General features: G+C 51.4%; 1 protein-coding gene across 2 annotated transcripts in view; it reads left to right on the forward strand.

The window, feature by feature from the left end:
* The window catches only part of WNT4 (Wnt family member 4), a 43,385-nt gene that overhangs the window by 8,286 nt on the left and 22,645 nt on the right, over positions 1–12,454 (forward strand). Inside the window, exons 2-5 of one of the 2 annotated variants that reach the window (XM_038160085.1) lie at positions 3,066–3,301; positions 5,327–5,458; positions 5,829–5,971; positions 6,189–12,362. In XM_038160085.1, the coding sequence (XP_038016013.1) occupies positions 3,066–3,301; positions 5,327–5,458; positions 5,829–5,971; positions 6,189–6,656 (979 nt within the window). In that variant the 3' untranslated portion in view covers positions 6,657–12,362. Of the gene's footprint in view, positions 1–3,065; positions 3,302–5,326; positions 5,459–5,828; positions 5,972–6,188; positions 12,363–12,454 lie in introns of those variants that run through there. The other variant, XM_038160086.1, reaches the window with a different exon arrangement.

The following is a 12,454-nucleotide window of genomic DNA, read 5'->3' on the forward strand; positions in this document are numbered from 1 at the left end:
TCAGCAAAGGTCCTTCCTTAAATCCTTGCCTCAGCCTCTGGATCCTGAACCAGGGATCAGGATGGGAGCTTCCTCCCCTATCAAAAACCTTGTCTTTTGGAAAACAGTGATAGTTCTCCTGGATGAGAAACAAACTAGTAGCATGACGGGGCCACAGCATTTTAGGCACAGTTGTCTCCATCTCCACAGAGGAGCTGGCAAACATAGGCCAAGGAGGGGTGATAGGACACAGGAACTGTCAAGGGGGAGAGAGGCCAGAGCACTGTTCTGGATAGTTTCATCTTATTTGTCTGCACTGCAAAACAAATTACCAGACCTGTTCTTGGAGAGCTGTCTCTATCTTTGAAGCATCCTTGGCCTTTGTTTTATAATCCTAAATAGCATTAAATATGAGTTGGGAAAGCACCTTATCAGGTGCATCTCCTTGGAAAAGCTTGAAAGGCTTTTGTCACACTTTCCTTTATGCACGCTTTGAATTTATTACTGCATGTTGCCCAGAGAATCTCAAGCTGGGAAATATATTAGAAAAGGAGATGATGCCCCATCCTGAGCAGAGCTGATAATAATGTGGGTGCTACATCTGTGTCACAGAACTCTTCCACCAATGTGTCTGCACTCAAAGCAGGCACTGACTCATCTGTAGGACCAGTCTCATTGTCTTTGAAGGAGCTGCTTGCCTGGCATGATAAATACCAGGCAGAGGGGGAAGCCAAATCAGCACAAGGGGTTGGTACTGGAGATAGATTCTGATTTTCTTGGCTTCCAGGCTCAAAGCTGATCAGTAACCCACATTGTCTTGAGCTGAGTCTTACCACTCTGCTGTGTGTCATCTTCCCCATGCCCAAACTGGAAGGCCTAGGCTGGACCTGGGAGGAGACAGCTGTTACAGGCACCCTGTGTGTGCTCAGCATTCAACATCCTCAAAGCTCCCAGAGGTGGTTTGGTGTCTTCACCCCAGGTCAGCCAAGTGCAGCAACATGTGAGAACATAAGTTGTTACACTCCATGTCTGGGACTGCACCACAGGGCTGGGGACACCATTGCGTGGTGTGGGGGCCAGCAGAAAGGTGACATTCCTGAGTTTGGCCCCAGTGGGTTTTTCAGGTCACCTGTGTACATCAGGTCCTGTCTTCTGCAAACAGGGCTGTCCCCTTGGAGGAGCAGGAAGCCTTGGGCAAAGATGATTTGCTGGTATAAAGGCTCTAACAGCACTTGACTCTGAAACCCCAGCAAGCCTGCCTCTTCCCACTGTCAGAGAAACATTGCCTCCATGATCACACATAGGGAAAACTGAATACTTTTGACATCTCACCATGCAGACTCCCCACGGACACCATGAGCCAAGACAGCTTTCTCCCTGGCTCCCATGCCCCCCCCCCCCCCCCCCCCCCCCAGCTGTGAGCATAAAACCAAGCTGGTGAATAATTCTGCTGATGCACAGAAGAGAAAATCTTGTTTTCTCCTCCTGGGGCAGACTGGCAGGGTTAATGGGAGGAAGAGGCTGTGACAACTTGATTTTGTGGCTGAAGTCAGCAGATCTGGCTCCTGGGACACATGGGAACAGGCAGGGAGCAGGAGCCACTTTTGCACAGTCACTTCTCAGAGACAAGCAGGGCTTCAAAAGAAAAATCCTTTGCAGGATGATGCAACTTGCGAGGAGGAGTTAAAAAAACACACCAAAAAAACCACAAGTTCTGAAGGGCTGGGAAATGCAGAGTCAAGGAATGAAGTTTCCAAAAAGCTCAGTACTTGCAGCTCTTGGTGCAGACAAGGTAGCACTGTGAGACAATGCTGGCAATTCCCAAGGACACTAACGCTCAGTGTGGTTAGTGGATGGGTGCAAGCATGAGTTACACCTGTCCCATGCAGGGGACCTTCCATGTCCACAGCAGGTCAGGGCTCCACTATGGCAGTGTTACCTGAAGTGGCTACGAGCAGCCACAGGAAGGAGGGAGTATCATATACACACCTGCCAACACAGTCACTAATAGTTGTAGAGGAAATTGGATTATCACACAGCCTCATTGGAAAATTTGACTGGGTCTATCTTAAGCTCCTTCTGTGTTCCAGAGGTTGGGGCAGGAGGATGGAACTGGGAAATGGGCAAGCATGGACACCATGCCCACAACACAATAAGGGGTGGGAGGTTGAGTTACTGGGATGGGCAGCATGGAGCATGATACCCACACAGTGGACAAGGAAATGCTGAGAGGTATTGAGGTGCTTGCTTTTCAAGGTGTTTGCTCCCTCATTCCCCTAATACTGACACCCAAGAGCAGCTCTGTGACTCTTACTGATGAGGATGGCGCTACGGAAAGCATAACACATGATCCTCTCCACACAGGGCCAGTCTTTTCCAGATCAACAAAGACCTCATGACCCTATTCACAAGCTGGGCTGGTGGAGGAAGTGCCCAGCCTGTACAGTTTTGCCCTGGCAGGCTCCTGATTCTGCTTCCCTGCTTCAAACCCTGCTTGAATCCCAAGTGACAGGAAACCTGGCAGCTCCCAGAGGCCATCCCTGCCTGTTGGGGTCTGGGGCAGCTAAAAGCAGCCTCCAGGAGGGAAGTGGTTTGGGGGGCAGTGTTTGCCAGTTAAGAGCACACAGCCACGCTGTGGGAGCACTGTGGCAGATAGAGCTGGCAGCCAAGTGCCTGTCCTGCTTGTTTTGGCTGACTTTGGAGACCTCTGGCTTTTCCTAGTAGCACTTAGATATGCCGATACTCAGGAGACCTGACCAGGCACATTCAGACAGCGCTGAAAATATCTTCCTTGCAGGCAGCAGAGGCAAAGGGGAGCCAACAGCTGGACTCCCCAAGAGACAGGAACTAGGCTGCAGAGGGATGGTTGTTTTGCTTGGGCTTGTTCTCTGTCAGCCAGAAATGCATTCTGCAGAGTCACTTCTGTGGTACATTTAAAGGCGACCCCAGATGGGCAGCAGGTCTCAGATATGGAGGGGGTAAGAGGTTCAATCTCCTTGCTTTCTGGAAGGCTGAACATGGGTCCCAGCTGAATATGGGCTCCCCCAGCCCTTGCCTCCTAACCTATTGTGCTGGTGTCATGGCAGGTACCTGGCAAAGCTGTCTTCAGTGGGGAGCATCTCCGAGGAGGAGACCTGCGAGAAGCTGAAGGGCTTGATCCAGCGCCAGGTGCAGATGTGCAAGAGGAACCTGGAGGTGATGGACTCCGTGCGACGTGGAGCCCAACTGGCCATTGAGGAGTGCCAGTACCAATTCCGCAACCGCCGCTGGAACTGCTCCACACTAGATACCCTGCCTGTCTTCGGCAAGGTGGTGACGCAAGGTGAGCTGGAAGGACATGTGTCTGCAGTGATGCTGCTGGGTGAATGGCTATAAAAGCAGTCTGATGGGCTGCAGGTGGGATTTTGCCTGCTTGCCCCTGAACTGGTAGCTGGGGAGAGTCAGGAATGGCCCATCCAGTGTTGGATCTTGGGATGGATGGGTCCCTGTGCACTTCAGTGGGGCTCTATTCAGTATGTTAGGTACAGCATTTTCAGACTCCTGCTGCTCCTCAGCTCTCCTGAACCTTTTCCACACCTTGGCATGACAAGGACATGCCAAGTTTGAACACAGGTCCTAAACATCACCCTGGTCTCATCTCTTCCCCATCAAACCCAGGAGCTCCACTCCATAAAGCCATGGGTGCATTTACTCAGTCTCTTTCTGGGCAGTGCTGAAGCAGTGGCTGCTGCCAGGCTGGCACATGGCCACTCTTGAGCAGAGCATCAATGGGGGCACCATCAGGAGGATGGCTCGGTGCCACCTGGCATGGGAAGAAATGTGGCAGCATCATCCCCCACCACCAGCCTTCAGGGCTGGATAGGGCCAGGGCAGCCCCCAACTGTACCCTGACTTCCCAGAAGCACAGGACTGTAATCCTGTGAGAACTGGAGTGAGGATACAGAGGAGAAAACCCCTCTGCAACCCCTTAAGATCACTGAAGCATCCCTTGCCTCCCCTCAGGAGCTATCTCTGAGGCACTATCTCACCTCCCATCCCAGGACCCCTAGAGCAAAGCATCCCCCTGGCTCCTTTTTTGATTTTCCTCCCCTCAGTGCAGGGGTGAAGATCTCTTCTTGTGAAGGTTCAGGGACTGGAAATACCAGAAATACCAGAAACTAAAAGTCGTCTCTTTTTAGGCAGCCACAGCACAAACCAACCAACATGATCCTACTATTAACCTCGATTAACTTGGAGGCAGTTCAGTCCCACACTGGCTGGGTCCTCCCGAGCCAGTGCCAGCTGGGCCACCAAAGTCTGGGATGCGACCACCAAAGTAGCTGCCCTCTCTCTGACTGGCAAGCTGAGTGATGCCTGCTCACAAGCCATTGCCCCTCTGTACCAAACATGGGACCACCCCAAATACCAGCCCTCATTGCTCAGAAATGGAGGGTTTATGCCCTCAGCCAGCCTCAGAGGATAGTGGGGATTGCGTGTTGCTAAAGCTGATCCCTGCCCCTGCTACTCTGTGTGTTCATGCCCAGGGATGCACCCAACTTCCCAAACAAGTTTTTCTCAACCATGTGACACCACATAGGTAGACACAAAAGCTGGGACTGCACTGCGCCCTGGACACTAGTGGGGTTCTGTGAGGTGCTTTGGGAACAGAACAGGGTTTTGCAGGGTAGTTTGGGATGTATTGCAAGCTACACAATCCTGTGAAAGAGAATGGCAAGGATCTGCAGCTCCAGGGAATGTTCCTGGATGTGGAAAGCAGACAGCTATTCTGGATGCAGGAAGGATTTCATGGCAGAGCTGCCCTGCAAGCACAAGGCAAGACAGTCTTCCATTTAAGCTCTGGAGAGCTCTGCCCACATGGGCAGTGCGGCCTCTGTCTCTCCTATTGCCAGGTTTTATCATTCATCCATCATTCATGTTTTTAATGTTGTGGGGCAGTTCCCAGCTTCTTCACTATTGCAAGAATGGGCCCTCACTTCTGCAAAACTTCTCCCAGCACCCAGGGGTCTCTGATGAGTCAGGTCCAGGCTTGGCACTAAGCAAACAGCATCTCTGGGGGTGGGGACAATGAGGGTCCTGCATGTGCTGCCTCTATTTTAGGAGGAAGTGACAGAGCAAAGGGTTTAACCTGATAGTTCTGTATAGCATGTTTTGCCAAGAGCTGTTTTTCAGACCAGCTTTTCAGGGGAGTTTATGTGCCACACCAGAGTTAAGAGGGGAGAGGAGAAGAGATACATGTGGCAGTCTACCAAGAGCCTTTGGCCACCAGGCTGCATTGCCTCCAGAATTCCCACTCATGTTGCCTTAGACTTTCTGCCACCTTTCCCAACCATGGTTTGTGCCATTGCAGGGACACGAGAGGCAGCATTCGTCTACGCCATCTCTTCGGCAGGAGTGGCCTTCGCCGTGACCCGTGCCTGCAGCAGTGGCGAGCTGGACAAGTGTGGATGTGACCGCACAGTGCAGGGAGGCAGCCCACAGGGTGAGTGTCTGAACAGGGAGCAGCTGCAGCTGCACGGGGACGCAAAGTAACCAAAATACCTGCAATTCAAACCCACTCTCTGAAGCCATCCAGAAAAGACGGAAAAGTTTCAAAAAAACAAAAACGCTGGTTAGTCCACACGACTGCCTCAAAAAGACACCTGGGTGCATCACCCACTGGACTGAAAACATTCTTGTCCATGTGTTCCCCAGGGCCAAACTCCCTAGCTTTCCCTGTTCTCACGTGGCACAGACTAGTAGGAAGCAAGACAGAGAGAGGGCAGGCCAGCTGGATTTTAGGAAGAGCAGGGCTGGAGAGTTCAAGCACTACAGGCTGGCAGTACCTGTCTCATCTGTGCTCTCTGCCTCAGGCTTCCAGTGGTCGGGCTGCTCCGATAACATCGCCTACGGTGTGGCCTTCTCGCAGTCCTTCGTCGACATCCGTGAGAGAAGCAAAGGGGCCTCTTCCAACAGAGCATTAATGAACCTCCACAACAACGAGGCAGGGAGGAAGGTAATGGCAAGGAGAGAACCTAAGCAGCTGGCACCACTCTGCAGCATCCCAGCCAGGCTCTGCAGCCATGGCTTGAGCCATTTGGGCTTCTTTTAATCCCATACCCACCCAGCAGTGTTTTCTGCACAGCCCTCCCAGGCCCTATCCATTGCGCCCTCCCTGCTACGTCCATTCCACACTGATCATCCCGTCTTGTTCCTTGTGTCTGTTCCTCCAGGCAATCCTGAACAACATGCGGGTGGAATGTAAGTGTCATGGTGTGTCAGGCTCATGCGAGTTCAAGACGTGCTGGAAAGCCATGCCCCCCTTCCGCAAAGTGGGCAACGTCCTGAAGGAGAAATTCGACGGTGCCACAGAGGTCGAACAGAGCGAGATTGGATCCACCAAAGTGCTGGTGCCCAAAAACTCCCAGTTCAAGCCACATACAGACGAGGACCTCGTCTACCTAGACTCCAGTCCTGACTTCTGTGACCATGACCTCAAGAATGGGGTCCTGGGCACCAGTGGGCGGCAGTGCAACAAGACCTCCAAGGCTATCGATGGCTGCGAGCTGATGTGTTGCGGCCGTGGCTTTCACACGGACGAAGTGGAGGTTGTGGAAAGGTGCAGCTGCAAATTCCACTGGTGCTGCTCCGTCAAGTGCAAACCCTGCCATCGGGTGGTGGAGATTCACACATGCCGGTGACGCACGGGGGAGGGCACCTACCTTTATCCTCTTTAACTGACCCTGCTTCTCCCTTGGCCCACAGCCAGGACTGAGGAAGTGACCCAGATGTTGCAGGGAGAGCACAGCTCTTTACAGAGACAGAACCCCAGAGAAAAACAGATTTTAAAGAAAAAATATTTAAAGTTTAAAAAAACCGATCATTGTTGGCTTTTTTTTATTTTGTTTTGTCTGCTTTGCTGTATGTATTGCTGAAGCCAGAGCCCCTTGGTGTCCTGTGCTGGCAGACACGTTTGCTCTCTGGCTGTCTGGGGACCTGTGTCAGCAGCCAGCTCCTGTCGGATGGGCTCCTGCTGCTTTTGGAGCGCTGCAGACAAGAAGTGTTTAAGGCAAGGGTAGTACAGCATTTGAAATCTTCTAGTCATTTTTGTTTGTTTAAAGGGACATGCTGAGCATCCTGGAGCACCTGGCTAAGCCTCAGGAAAGGAAGGGCCAGCATGTGCAGCCAGGTGCATGGCAAGGGACAGGCAGGTGGTGACAGGGTGGCACTGTCCTCCACATGCAGCCCAGCCAGGGTGATCAGTTCATGAGGGCAATGTGAGACACACCTGCATCCCCTTGTTGTGGGATGCTTGAAGGCCTCCTGGGAATGGATGGATTTTCGGACAGTTCCAGGGACTGCTCTGATTTACAGAAGCTCCTCAGTAACTGCCTAGGGCTATTGGAGGACATGATGGTCCCACCATGCTCCTTTTCCCCATCTATTCTCCAGTACCTGGTTCCACTGGAGACAGTGAAGGGCAGTGATACCTGCAATCCACTGACATTTAATGGAGCTGAGAGCTGATGGGAGAAAAACCAAGTTGATTTCTTCTCCTCTGTCCCATAATTGCCCCCACCTCACAGGCATCCCACAACAGGTCTCCCCTTTCTACTCCATGTGCCTGTTCTCCTCACTCAGGAAGACACTGGGGGACAGTCCCTATCCTGATGAATGCTGAAAAAAGTAAAAGTATAAAGTGGAGCAACTGGGGGTGGAGGAATGCTGGTGCTCTGCCACTATTGCTGTGTCACCCTTAGGAGGCCACAAGAGAAGGACTCAGCCAGAGGAATGCTGCCATGTGTGCCCTGAAATCACAGAGATTTAGTGCAACAGGGCCCAGCTGTCCTGTCCTGCTCCCTAGGACACTGCCATGAGGATAAGGTGCTGTCCTGCCTGCTCTCGCTTCCCTCTGCCTAGGACTGGGTTAGTGCAGAGTCCTTGCTGTTGGGCTGCAGTATGAAATATTTGGAGAGCTAATAAGCAGAGGGGCACTATGAGGGAAGGTGGAGAGTGAACCAGTTCCTCTCTCTCTCACACACTGGTCTATGAGTCAAGAAGTAAAAGGGAAGCAGAGAAAAACCTCAAAATGACACCTCAAGCCAACAGGTGAGGCTCAGCATTGCTGAGCCCTCCTGTGTAGGAGGGAGCTCCCTGCATGGTCCAGGAAAGCCCAGAGCTGTGGCCATCACCCTCCCAGCTGAAGGAGGGGGTCTCTGCAAGACCTGCAGTCGTCTTGCTCTTCCTTGAGAGGGAAGAGGTTGAGGGAGTGCACAGGCATATGTGAAATCCTATCTGTGCCATGGCAGCAATGAGCTGGGGGAGAGCCTGTGGTCACTGGGAAGTCTCCAGACACCATCTGCTGACAACTGACTTGAAACAGTGCAGGGTGAGGGAGGTTTGCATTAGGGCAAATCCCAGCACACCCCAGCTGCCTCTCTCCTGCCTGCTCAGCACCAGTTCCAATAAACCTCCAGCAAAATGTGCCAGATGGTGGGGAGGGACACCCTAGGTGGGTCCTGAGGTGGAGCACTGTGGATTGATCTGTTTCAGTGCAAACCAGATATCTCCTCACCAGAGCAAGGTTTGCCTCTCTCAGTTGGCTCAGTTGGCCAAGGGTACAGCATTAAATCCCTGGGCAGGGGAGAGGAGAATCTAAGATTTGCCTCCCATGGTTCCATCTCATCAGCTCCCCAAGGCTGCAAATCCTCAAAAACCTTAGAGACAGTTCTTCCCTTTCCAGCTCATGCAGAGGAGGTCACAGACCTCAGGCCATTGGCCAAGTCTTCTTCTCCTTGTCCATCTAGGATGAGGGTGAAAGCTGAACAAGACAATTCAAATCAGCATGGAGATACTCTCTGCACATGGGATTTCTTCAGGCTGCAATGAAAGCTAAGCCCTGCAAATGCCACCCAGGGTTAGTTTGGCTCTGCAGCGCTCTGGTTCTTCTCATAACTAAGTTTCAACACCACAGGGGGGTTTAGAAATGCGTTTTCATATTTATTTTGTCTATTAAATAATAAGTTTGTGCTGAGCAAGCCATGGGGTTTTCCTGTCCTGAAATTGGCTTCACTGAGCTGTGTAAAACCATACGGTGCTGCAGACACTTCATGGTTGTTGGTCTCCTCCCAAGAGTCCTTAGCTGGCAAGACACATGCCCACATGGTGCCTCCTGACAATGCAAAGAGAACACTAAAGCTCTCTTTGTCCCTCCTCCAGTCTCTCCTCAGGAGATGCTGGTGTTTGGACCACAGACAGCATCCCTGCTTTCCCATCAGTGGAAGTACAGCTTGCTTCTGCCTTAACCACTTGACTCACCACTGGCTTAAGAGGCAACTTATTTTAGATCTCAGTAAGTGGAAAACCTCCTCCTGTGGAAAGGGCATCAATATCCATCTGCTTAGAACAGTGCTGCCCTGTCCTGCCCACAGTCAAGGAGCCACAGCTACCTTGTGTGCTGCTGGAAGCATACTGCCAGTGGGCTCGAGGTGCATTGGAGCTGGGAGGGAGCAAGAACTGCCCATAGATGCCAAGTCAGGGACCTGCTGCCTTTTGCCTCCATCGCTGTGATGCAATTTGCTGGATTTGGAGTGGATGCAGTGCCTGGTACCCAGGTATGCTCCAAGCTGCCCACAGAGTGTATTTCACTTGTCCCTTGTCCTTCCTCCAAGCCAGAAGCATTGGCTGCATCCTTTTCACACAGTTCCCTACAGTCTGGAGCTTCTTGCTTCAGCAGGGGTTGCTGCTGGGTCCAGCTGTACACCCTGCCTCGTCTTCTTTCTTTAGCTGTAGCTCTCCATTTGTGTGCTCTCAAAGCTCACCCTTTCATAGGCTCATTGTAAAACCAATGTCTTCTCTCCCTTCGGCCTCTGTGGTGGCAGGGCTTGAGGGATATTTTTCAAGTTCAACTTGTTGCAGAAAGACCATGGTAGGATGGGAGAAAATGATGCCTGAGCTTCCAAAAAACCCTTACTTCCAACAGCTTCTCCCTTCCCCTGGTGGATCCCACTCCTCCAGCACTTCTTTTTCCCACTCCAGCTTCAGCCTCAGGTAAGGAATTGTCTCCAGTGAAAAAAAAAGATGCCTCACTCTTCTCCTGAAACAAGGTGTATGGAGACACTAGCTTCTCTGTGACCATAGACAGAGCAAGATATCTATGTTGTCCTCTTCCAAGGCCCTCTGCCTACTCCACCTGTCCCCTGCATGCCACATGCATCAGACCACATCACACTATGCCTCTCCCCACCACTGCATCCTGCCACGTGCTCAGCCTCATTCCAGCCCCACAGGCCCAGCAGCAGATCCTCATCCTCAGTTCCCCAACACCTTCTCCTTAGTAAGCTCATCCCTCCTCTGAGAACTCACAGGCTGACATCTCCACCCAGCCTTTCCCCCTCATAAACCTTTCTGGATGTCCCACTGCCAATTCGAGATCATCATAGCAAAAAGTCCTCCAAGTCCTCTCCACCCTGCTCTGAAGGGTAAATTCATTACTTTTTTTCCCATTCCCCAAACTCACAACTTTACCACCATGATCTGCTTCTTCTGTTTCCTTTGCCTTTTCTACTGGAAAATCAGCCTAGGTGTCAGGTACCTTCAACCTCAGCTATTTCAAACTCTGGGCTTCACATTTCCCAACTCTCCATCCCAGATCCAGTCCAAGCCTGGCACAGCCAAGCACATGTGCAGAGCTGGTATTTTTCTCCAGCTGTTTTGACCACATCACACTTATGCCCTTTACTAGGCAAGGACACGTCCATCACTGCCAACTATCTCATTCTCCCTCCCTGGGCATGTTCAGCCTCACCCAATGCTCCTTGCAAAGCAATTAAATCACCGTGGTTGACATTAATGATACTGACGGAGCATAAGTTAGCACTCACATCTTTTCCCTCCCTCACACCATCAGTGAACATTATGGCCAACCCCTTTGCATATTCCTTCGGCAATGAGCACAGTAATTCTGCATCTCCTTCTCTCCCTTTATCCACATGACTTTACCAGCTGGCTGTAGGGAAGCAAGGTGATGGAAACAGTAGGAAAGAAGTGTCTAGGACTACCAAAGAGATACTTCAAGGACAGAATGGTGTCTCACTGAATGGGCAGGTAAAGAAGAGGATCAGTCCTCCTTAGAATTGCCACACCACACACATCATGCCACTTGGAATTGGGCATGACAGTCTTCATGTCAGTCTGGCACAGAAGAACCCACACTGGGGTGACCATCACTTCCACCTGCACTTGCTGAAGATGTCAGTGGTGCCTTGGCCATGCAGTGCGTTCTTCAGCAGCACTAGGCTGCAGCACAAGGCCATGCTGAAGGACAGACACCCAGCAGAAGCAGAGCCTTTGACAGCAGCATGATACCGTGACAACAGGAGGGCACCCAGCCAGCGCTCCTCAGAGAGGCCTCCCAACCCTGACTGCCAAAATCCTGCTTTAAGCACAGGAAAATAAATTGTGCAACCTACCTTGGACTGAGTTGTAACACTCAGTGTGGGTGGAGGGCAGAAAGGGGCAGGAGCTGGGCTGAGGATTAGGCCCTGTATCACAGCATTTAGGCTGGATCACACTAACACCTGGAGCTCGAGCAGCACCTGTACCGGGCTCTGCCCTTCTCATCCCTCACAGGTATGCCCAGGGTGTTTCTGCAGCCACCAAGCCAGCAAGCTCCTTACCAGGGATCCAGAGATGCAGCCACATGCAAGTCCCATCCTTGTGCCTGTGTTCAGTCCTCAGGAGCTATGATCTCTCCTAGACTGGCTTCCAGACCTGGCAACACATTTCTTCTCCCATCTCAGACCATCAGTATTTTCTCAAGTGCATGTGCAAGGAGTGTTGCCTAGGTGAGCTCCATACCACTGTGGATCCCCAAACTGCTCTGGAAGTGCTTCAACGCTAGATGTTTGGTCCAAAGGAGCTAAATGATCCACAAGGATCCTCTCCTTCCAGCTCTTCATCACCACAAATGAAAGCACAAATTGCAAGCCTTAATTAGAGTCATTTGCTCAGCAGTGCAAAAAAATAACCCACCCCAAACCCCTCAGTGGCTGTTGAGCCTACTTGTCCCTCTTGGCTCTGGTCTAGGACAGTTGTTGCATTATCACAGCTTTGCTCCCATAATTTGCATGGGCAGATAGTGATGGGACCATGGGAAACTATTTTAAGCTAAAAGAGGTGAGATTAGATTGGGTGTTAGGAAGAAATTCTTCACCCAAGGGTTGTGAGGCTATTACAGCAAGGCTTAATAAGAAGAGGTGGGAAAATGCAGTAGCCTGTCTCTTCAGGTATCTCAGCTTCCTGAGCTGGGGGTAGCCAAACGCAGCCCACGAGAAAGTCTCACCACCACCTCAAGCCTTTTCCAAAGGAAGACTATCAAGCAGGGTGGCAAAGCAGCCAACCAGCAGGTAGGTAATCTGTCTTCATTGGAGACTATACTATAGTATTGGAACTGAAATTATGATGGCTGGTCACCTCTCACCTATCTTATCATCCCTAG

Source organism: Motacilla alba, chromosome 21 (genome assembly GCF_015832195.1).
Source record: "Motacilla alba alba isolate MOTALB_02 chromosome 21, Motacilla_alba_V1.0_pri, whole genome shotgun sequence".
NCBI classification, from domain to species: domain Eukaryota; kingdom Metazoa; phylum Chordata; class Aves; order Passeriformes; family Motacillidae; genus Motacilla; species Motacilla alba.